The 10,225-nt window shown below is 34.9% G+C and overlaps 1 protein-coding gene across 1 annotated transcript; it reads left to right on the top strand.

The window, feature by feature from the left end:
- The first annotated feature begins 1,023 nt into the window (after positions 1-1,023).
- LOC140452800 (uncharacterized) lies at positions 1,024-3,670 on the top strand. Its single transcript, XM_072547129.1, has 2 exons — positions 1,024-1,216; positions 1,735-3,670. The coding sequence occupies exon 2, from the start codon at positions 1,736-1,738 to the stop codon at positions 3,668-3,670; it is 1,935 nt and encodes a 644-aa protein (XP_072403230.1). The 5' UTR covers positions 1,024-1,216; position 1,735.
- The last annotated feature ends 6,555 nt before the right edge of the window (positions 3,671-10,225 follow it).

The raw sequence follows: 10,225 nt of genomic DNA, 5'->3' as shown, positions 1-10,225 counted from the left end.
TTCTTCTAACAACTTCTTTTCTGTATAATGTTTTAAAATTTTTAATGATACTCTGATCCAAAGGTTGAAGTTGTGATGTTGTGTTTGGTGGAAGAAATTGTACTTTGATTGCCTTTAATGGTGGTATGTCTCCGTGTGCTGTTCAGTTGTCGATGAACAGAACAATTTTTCTATTTCAAGTTGCCCTTTGCTAATCTATATTATTCATCCATTTTTTAAAAAGTTCTGCTGTCATCCATGCTTTTTTATTGGCTTCATAATCCATGGGTAGTGATTTTAAACCTTTAAAACACCGAGGTTTTTTTGACTTACCTATATAATTAAAGGTTTGAGTTTTTCTGTGCCCGTAGAATTTGCACAAAGCAGAATCGTAAGTCGTTCCTTGCTGTGTTTTTCTCCATGACATTTTTTATTTTTGAATGTTAATGTTTTTTCGGGAAGACATTTAAAAAACAGACCAGTTTCATCAGCATTAAAAACATCATTGGGATCATAATTATTCACTAAATTATGCAAGTCAGATTTCCATTCTTGGCAGACTGATTTGCTTACGCTCGTACTTTCGCCGCACATTTTTTTAAGGCTAAATCATTCGTTTATTGAAATTCTCTAACCAGCCATTGCTGGCTTTAAAATTATCGATTTTTAGTGAATTAGCGAACTCTATAGCCTTTTCTTTCAGTATGGGTCCACTGATACTGATGTTTTTGTTTCGATATTGTTTTAACCACGTAAACAAACACTGTTCCAAATTAGGGAATTCGGCAATTTTTGTCTCCTGATTCTTGTTTTTTCAATAGTTCGGTTTCTTTTTTTATGATGATTGATAATGTACTCTCGTGTATTCCAAACAGAGCCGCAACTTCTTTTCTTTTGAATCCATTTTTCACTGCTTCTATAGCTTTTAATTTATCAGCATTATGTTAGCGTTGTTAATTTTCTTTTTGAACTCATTTTAAGCAAGGTATCACACAGTACCTAAATCGATGTTTCTAGAACAGTGATCAAAACTTATGATACAGTAGGGTAGACCTAGGAGAGTTGTGACAGAGGTGAGTTGTGACAAGGACGATTTCTCCCCAACTATTATAGTGAGCGAATTGGCAACAACGCTTGTTCGTCAGTCTCCAGACACGCTACTCGGTTTAATACCAGCAGGCGGCGAACGAAGTGCAGTTGTGTAAATTTGAGGTCTGTGCCCAAAAACATACGAAAAGTAAGTTTTTCTTAAAAATTTTATTTAAATTTATATAATATTCTAGTATTTGTGCATTGTTGTGTTATTTTTTCTTAAGTTGTATGGTTATTCAAGTCTCAAAACGTTGTAATGATCTTTTGAATATGCATCGTGTTCGGAAAATATGAATTATTATTCGGACCAAGTCGTTATTTTAAACACCTAGGTGAGTTGTGACAGTCTGTCACAACTCTCCTATCTTTCTCTATTTTTCTGCTGTACTATTTCCACAATGTTTTTGTATTAATTTTAAATATTTGTCTGTGTTAGTAGGCACATGTGTATAATAGCATATTAGTGGCACACACAGGGGCGGTTTTGGGGGTTAAAATCCCTCCTACTGCATATAAAAATATATAAAGAATAGTAGGAAAATGTAACTTGTCTTTCAAAAACAATACAAAAAAAATTCTGTGCCCAAGCAAAACACCCTCCAGAGCAAGACTACGTGTGTCACTGTAGTATACTGTATACTAAATGGCTATTTTTTGTTTCAGAATGCCTAATAAATATACAAGAAAAACTGATAGAGGTACTGCTAGTGTGGAAATCTACGTCCTGGCCTTTGAAGAGGTTAGGTTAAGAGGTAAAAGTTTAAGAGATGCTGCGGCCTCTTACAATCTAAACTACATGTCTTTGTCAAGATACATTAAAAAGAAAGAGGTTTACCACGCAAACCCAGAAGGCCAAGCTCCGTCCATGGGTTATACCGTTCCAACCATTTTTACAGAAGAAGAAGAGAATATATTAAGCGAATATTTGCTAACATGTGCAGCATATAATTATGGGCTGACAACTAAAGAAACTAGAGTCATTGCGTATAAGTTAGCCAAAAAATATAATAAAAAAATTCCAGAGTCATGGGAGAAAAATGAAAAAGCAGGAGAAGTGTGGCTCAAGCTATTTATGCAACAACATCCCAATTTAACTTTACGACTGCCTCAAGCCACTAGCATTGCTCGTGCTACCAGTTTTAATAAAATTAATATGGCTGCTTTTTTTGATAATTACACAGGTGTCTTAAACAAACATAAACTTGAGGCAAAAGATATTTGGAATGTCGATGAGACAGGAATCACTACCGTGCAAAAGCCTGATAGGATAATAGCACGACGCGGTGAAAAACAAGTCAGTGCGATGACATCGGCAGAAAGGGGAACCATGGTAACGTTGGCTTTAGCTGGAAACGCAATAGGTAATTATATACCACCTATGTTTATATTTCCACGTAAACGATTCCAAGACCATTTTATTCGGGACGGCCCAACTGGTTCAATCGGAACAGCTAATGGATCAGGCTGGATGCAAGAGGATGATTTTCATGTTTTTCTTGAGCATTTTAAAAATCATGTTAGACCATCAAAAGAGGAAAGAGCTCTGTTGCTTCTTGATAATCATTCCTCGCATACAGCTCTAGAGAACATTGAATTCTGCAGAGAAAATGGCATAATTTTGCTAACATTTCCACCACATTGTACGCACAAGCTACAGCCACTGGATCGTACTATTTTTGGGCCTTTAAAAAAAGCAATCAATACAGCTTGCGACAATTGGATGAGAAGCAATGTCGGGAAAGTCATGACAATTTATGATATCCCGTCTATAGCAAAGTTTTCATTTGATGTAGCAATCACTGCAAAGAATATGAGCGCTGGTTTTGCTGCAACTGGAACATGGCCAGTTAACACAGACATATTTGGAGAAGCTGATTTCTTGCCAAGTCAAGTCACTGATCGTCCCAATCCAGAAGTAGAGCAAACCGTTTCAGAAGTTGTGGACAATCCAGCAGAAAGGACCATAACTCCAAATCTTAACACTGGTGCAGTTGACAATGATGAAGCACGAGCCATTATTCCAGGTACGTCTGCAGATCAGATCATGCCATCAAGCCATTCATCAGTTGTGAACAATAATGCCAATGAACTTGTTGCCTCCACGTCTGCAGCCCATACCACAGTTCTGAACAATAATGCCATTGAACCAATTGCATCTACGTCTACAGCCCCTAGTCTACTTACCACTGTTTCTAATGTCTTCTCGCCAGAATCAGTTAGGCCATTGCCAAAAGCTCCACCAAGAAAAAACAGCCGAACAAACCGACGTAAAATCAAATCTGCTGTCCTGACTGACACTCCCACGAAGAACGAAATAGCCGCTATAGAGGCTAATAGGAAGACTAAGAACGTTAAAAAGCGTGTATTTAGCGAAAGAGAGAATAAACCTAAAAAAACCAAGAAGACTCTTAAAAAGAAGAGAACAAGTGTCGATGAAGAAACCGAAAATGATTGTTTTTGCTTGGTTTGCCTTGAAGCTTATGCAGACAGCAGATCGAAAGAGAAGTGGGTTCAATGCCTAGACTGTAAAGGCTGGGCACACGTAGATTGTACTGGAGACGAACTGCATTACGTTTGCCATAATTGTGAATCAGATTAAATTTTTTAGACTGATTGTATATAATAATAAAGTGATTTCTCTCAAGCGATGCCATATTTCGTTGCTGTAAAAGATATAATTAGGTAGTTACGAAAATGTTAAAATATTGTTTTAGTTTGTACTAAAGGACGATTAAAGTATGTTTTCCTAAAAAACATGTTGGATTCATTTATTTTAAATCTAACACCTATTTTTAATATCTTAACAGATTCAATACAATGCTGTCACAACCCACCCCTGTACCTGTCACAACTTATCTCGGTGGTAGGAGAGTTGTAACAACGGGAGCGGTCTTTGCTTTGGTTGATTTTCTCAGAAAACATACAATTTAAAAAATTTTGGTAATTATTTTGAAAACGGAAAGAATAGCACTAAATTATTTCATATCAATCATACCTGTGGAATGTTTCTTGACCGAGATATGGCCCATAAGCTAAAATTTGTCACAACTCTCCTAGGTCTCCCCTAAGCTGTTCAGCTGTCATTGGTAAACAATTTTATGTTATAGGGATTGTGAAAACATTTCTTTAAGTTACTGAGGGCCAATATTGATATTATTTATTTAAGTTATCGAGATTGTGTATTTTAAGTTGTAGAGGTTTTGGGCTCCGATGGGAAGGGAACATATAATTTTTTGAAGTTATAGAGGTTTTTAATTTATTGAGGTTTGACCTATCGAGGTTCTACTGTATTTTCAAAAAGAAAAGATTCAAATGGTGAAATGGTATTATGGGAACCATTCTATTGTAGAAATAATACAGTTATTTATTGCTGCTTTTTAAAAACAATAACTTTTTAAAAAATGTTTTCCGATGAATCTTATAACGATAATATAATTGGTCCATTTTTTATTACGGGAAATCTGAATGGGCGAAAGTATCTAGATTTATTACGCAATCAGATTATTCCAGCTGTTCGAAACCTTGCGGTCAACTTCGATGATGTTTGGTTTCAACAGGATGGTTGCCCAGCACATAATGCAATCGAAGTTACAAATTCCACAAGGAAAATAATTCCTGTAGCTGGCTGTATACCACGTATAACAAAAGAGGTTATTCTTTGTATGTGGGTATATTTTATTTTATAAAAACCCTTAAAAGGGCAACATTACAAGCACGAACGTTTTCGGAACAACTGTTCCATCATCAGGTTAAAATGCCTAAAATAAGTATAAACCATTTAGTTACAACAAACGTGGTTTAAAATTTTGACTAAGGTTAAAAACAATGAAATGGTTATACTTACAGGTTAACATGCCTGAGCCACCAAAATATTTGGGTAAAAACCCTTTAAATTGAAAAATGTTACCGAAGAATGTACATGATGTTTATAATATTATATGATGTTTAATATTTTAATTAGATTTTACTTCAGGTAACATACACCCATGCTTAAGTGAGTTCCAGTGTCCGGAGAGTACACCTCTTCAAACGGACTACGGTTGGCAACTGATTGATGAAATACTCATGAGCGGTGTCAGAAACAAAATGTCAATGAACCATGAAACAGTGTTAGTTAAACATTATATTACTACAGCCAAAAGATTAAAAAACTTTGATGATATTAAAATGATAACAGTAATCCAGGTATTGGAATTTAAAAATTTCTCTATAATTATTTAATATTGGATGTAAAAGATGTAAATTACTGGTGTTGTTGAAGGTCATGTATAAGAAGATGACGTATGTATTAGGCAGCTTATTTTACTCTTTATCGTATGGAGTGTGGTCTAAAAGGTGTAATTTGTGAAGAATTAGCTGAAATATATGGAAATGTCCTTTTATGTTGCTAACATCTAGGACAAGGAAGAATAATTAGTATATATTTGTAGCTAATGTAAGACTTTTTTAAGTAGATGAAATTGTTTGATACTGCTAGTATCGTAAAAATTTTTTTAATATAAGTGAGTCCAATAGTTTGAGAAAAAATGATTGAAAATCTTCCGGCTGAAGGAATTAAAGTTATAATTTATGTGATTAAATTTAAAAATTTTATGGAAAGACTGAGATCCTCAGAGACCTGGCAGGAATAACAGTAAATGGAATGACTAAAGAATAAAGGGGAATGGGTTAAAGGGAAATGAATGAGTTAATCAACAAAATTAGAGATGATAGAGGTCCTTCATGCTTAAAGCATCTAGCACCCTGAACAAAATATATTTTGGTTGTGTTAAAATCTGATACATAAAAGTTTGAAATTTTATTTGTGAGTATGGTGTAGTAAGTTGTTGACTAAGAGAGGGGGGAGCAATGGTTGATTAAAGGTTTAGGTAAAGTGGGAGAAAGTGAATTCTGATGAATTGCTGGATTGTGTTTAAATGTTTACTGAGTTTGGAACTAATGGGTGGATGGTAGATATATGAAAAGACAGAGAACTAGCAAAAGAAAAAAGAATGGACAGGAATATGGTGCAAAAGTGAAGATTGTAAAATAATGAAATAGTGAGGTATAAAAGATATGATGTTAACAATAGGGGGCTGAAAAATTCTTTTGGAGGGAGTGTTTTGACAGTAGTGTAGAGAGGATGGTTGTTTTTAAAAACAATAATTGTTGAGAAGGATTAAGGTGTTGACATTTATAGAGGAAAGACAGATGAAGAAGATGGGGTAAATTTGAGAAGTGTGGGTTATGAAAAGAGTTGTCGGTGTAAGGGTTGAAAGTCACGGTTGAAAGATACATGGCGATTAACGCAGTTGGGGCTTCTTTGCTTTTCTTTGACTATTTCCAAGTCTTCATATAAATCTAATTTTAGAAAATTTTTTTGGGGTATATTATGTAACAAAGAGACGTCTTCTGGTATGTTGAGGGTATGTTTATGTTGTGCAAGATGTTGTGAGAAGGTGGAAGTGTTCTCTTTTTTAGTGTGTTCTTGGGAACGGGAAGTTAGTGATCTACAGGTTCTACCTATATATGTAGCATCACAATCAGAGCACTGTAATTTGTAAACACCACTACGATCCATGTAGTTGATGCAATCTTTTGAATTGGTTAAACATTGTCCTAGATTGTTCAGGACTTTAAAAGAAATGTGGGTATTCTCAACAGATCTTTTTAGAATATATCTGATATCTCCAGAAAGACGTTCTTGAAGGTAAGGTAAGGAAGCATAATGAGGTTTAATGGTCAAGTCTCTGGGGAACGCAGCCTCTCTCAAAAGTTTGAGTTGTTTTTTATTAATAAGTTTGTTAATGAGGTTGGGGTCATACCCATTGTTGGATGCTATTTGTTTTAGAATATTGAGTTCTGTTTGGTAGTTAGATTGTGATAGTGGGATTGTTTCTAGGCGGTGAATATAACTATGGAAGGCTGCATATTTATGTGACATTGGGTGGTTGGAAGATAAAGGTATGATATGATCGGTTTGTGTAGGTTTCCTATAGATACTGAAATCGAAATGGTCGTTTAATCTGGTAATAGTAAGGTCGAGGAAATTAATTGATTGAGACGACTCTAGTTCCATGGTGAACTTTATATTTGGGTGGATTTGATTTATTTTGGAGAGTAATAGATCAGCTGAATTCGAGTTACCTGATATGAAGACTAAACAGTCATCAACATATCGAAACCAATGGAGAATTTCAGGATTTTTCATAATGTGTGTGGATTCTAAGTGATCCATAAATATATCAGCTAGGAGAGGAGAAAGGCAACTACCCATGGCTAAGCCATCAGGTTGTCTGTAAAATTTACTATTGAAAACAAAAAAGTCTTGAGCTAGACAAGTTTGTAATAATTGAATAATTGAGTTAGTGGTAGACATAGTGATAGAATTTGCTCGTAGAAGAGAGTGGACCAGATTAATAGTTTCTTGTTTGGGGACTGAAGTAAACAAATTGCTGACATCAAATGAAAGCATTGTGATGTTGGGATGAAGATTTATTTGTTGGAGATTGTTGACTAGATGAATTGTATTTTTGACTGAAAAGCGAGGGGTGAAGTTCGTCATATTGTTAATGAGATTCAATATGAATTTTGACAGGATAGAAACTGGAGTGTTTATAAAACTAACAACAGGACGAATGGGAATTCCCTCTTTGTGTATCTTAGGTAAACCATACAATCTGGGTGTTAATGGGTTGCTAGGTATTTTATAATATGGAGCATCATGTTCTGACAAAAATTCTGTGAAAAGTTTATTGGTAGCTTTGATTTTATTAATGAACTTTTTTGTTGGATCTTCGGGGAGTGGAGTGAAATTGTTATCTGAAAGAAATGTAGTGACCTTGTCGTTATATAACTTCTGATCAAGAATGACTAGACAATTGCCTTTGTCTGCTTTACTAATGATTAAATTATGGGATTTAATTTTGTTTTGAATAGACTTGAGGATATGGAGTTGGTCTTTCTGTTTTTTGTATGAAAATTGTGGAAAAGGAACGTTGAATGAGTAATTTTGAGAAGTAGAAGGTAGGTTGATGGATGATGAGTTGTGGGATGTGTTAGATGTTGTGTTGGTAGTAGAGATATTGAAAGAAGTAGAAGTTGATGGGAAATTTTTGTTTTTGAATTTGAATATGGTTTTGTAGCAGGAGTTTCTAATTGAAGTTTTTTGGTTTAGAGGGACTGAGAGATTCTGTATGATAACATCTAGCTCAATGGAGAGACTCTGAAGGTCCTTTTCAGAAACCTTCCTCGGAATTGAGTATTTGAGACCTAGATTCAATAAGTCGAGTTCATTTTTATCAATCTATCCTCCGTAACTTTTGATAAAAATGAACTCGACTTATTGAATCTAGGTCTCAAATACTCAATTCCGAGGAAGGTTTCTGAAAAGGACCTTCAGAGTCTCTCCATTGAGCTAGATGTTATCATACAGAATCTCTCAGTCCCTCTAAACCAAAAAACTTCAATTAGAAACTCCTGCTACAAAACCATATTCAAATTCAAAAACAAAAATTTCCCATCAACTTCTACTTCTTTCAATATCTCTACTACCAACACAACATCTAACACATCCCACAACTCATCATCCATCAACCTACCTTCTACTTCTCAAAATTACTCATTCAACGTTCCTTTTCCACAATTTTCATACAAAAAACAGAAAGACCAACTCCATATCCTCAAGTCTATTCAAAACAAAATTAAATCCCATAATTTAATCATTAGTAAAGCAGACAAAGGCAATTGTCTAGTCATTCTTGATCAGAAGTTATATAACGACAAGGTCACTACATTTCTTTCAGATAACAATTTCACTCCACTCCCCGAAGATCCAACAAAAAAGTTCATTAATAAAATCAAAGCTACCAATAAACTTTTCACAGAATTTTTGTCAGAACATGATGCTCCATATTATAAAATACCTAGCAACCCATTAACACCCAGATTGTATGGTTTACCTAAGATACACAAAGAGGGAATTCCCATTCGTCCTGTTGTTAGTTTTATAAACACTCCAGTTTCTATCCTGTCAAAATTCATATTGAATCTCATTAACAATATGACGAACTTCACCCCTCGCTTTTCAGTCAAAAATACAATTCATCTAGTCAACAATCTCCAACAAATAAATCTTCATCCCAACATCACAATGCTTTCATTTGATGTCAGCAATTTGTTTACTTCAGTCCCCAAACAAGAAACTATTAATCTGGTCCACTCTCTTCTACGAGCAAATTCTATCACTATGTCTACCACTAACTCAATTATTCAATTATTACAAACTTGTCTAGCTCAAGACTTTTTTGTTTTCAATAGTAAATTTTACAGACAACCTGATGGCTTAGCCATGGGTAGTTGCCTTTCTCCTCTCCTAGCTGATATATTTATGGATCACTTAGAATCCACACACATTATGAAAAATCCTGAAATTCTCCATTGGTTTCGATATGTTGATGACTGTTTAGTCTTCATATCAGGTAACTCGAATTCAGCTGATCTATTACTCTCCAAAATAAATCAAATCCACCCAAATATAAAGTTCACCATGGAACTAGAGTCGTCTCAATCAATTAATTTCCTCGACCTTACTATTACCAGATTAAACGACCATTTCGATTTCAGTATCTATAGGAAACCTACACAAACCGATCATATCATACCTTTATCTTCCAACCACCCAATGTCACATAAATATGCAGCCTTCCATAGTTATATTCACCGCCTAGAAACAATCCCACTATCACAATCTAACTACCAAACAGAACTCAATATTCTAAAACAAATAGCATCCAACAATGGGTATGACCCCAACCTCATTAACAAACTTATTAATAAAAAACAACTCAAACTTTTGAGAGAGGCTGCGTTCCCCAGAGACTTGACCATTAAACCTCATTATGCTTCCTTACCTTACCTTCAAGAACGTCTTTCTGGAGATATCAGATATATTCTAAAAAGATCTGTTGAGAATACCCACATTTCTTTTAAAGTCCTGAACAATCTAGGACAATGTTTAACCAATTCAAAAGATTGCATCAACTACATGGATCGTAGTGGTGTTTACAAATTACAGTGCTCTGATTGTGATGCTACATATATAGGTAGAACCTGTAGATCACTAACTTCCCGTTCCCAAGAACACACTAAAAAAGAGAACACTTCCACCTTCTCA

The sequence above is a fragment of the Diabrotica undecimpunctata genome, chromosome 11 (genome assembly GCF_040954645.1).
Source record: "Diabrotica undecimpunctata isolate CICGRU chromosome 11, icDiaUnde3, whole genome shotgun sequence".
Classification (NCBI taxonomy): Eukaryota; Metazoa; Arthropoda; class Insecta; order Coleoptera; family Chrysomelidae; genus Diabrotica; species Diabrotica undecimpunctata.
This window is presented reverse-complemented; position numbering and strand designations above follow the sequence as displayed.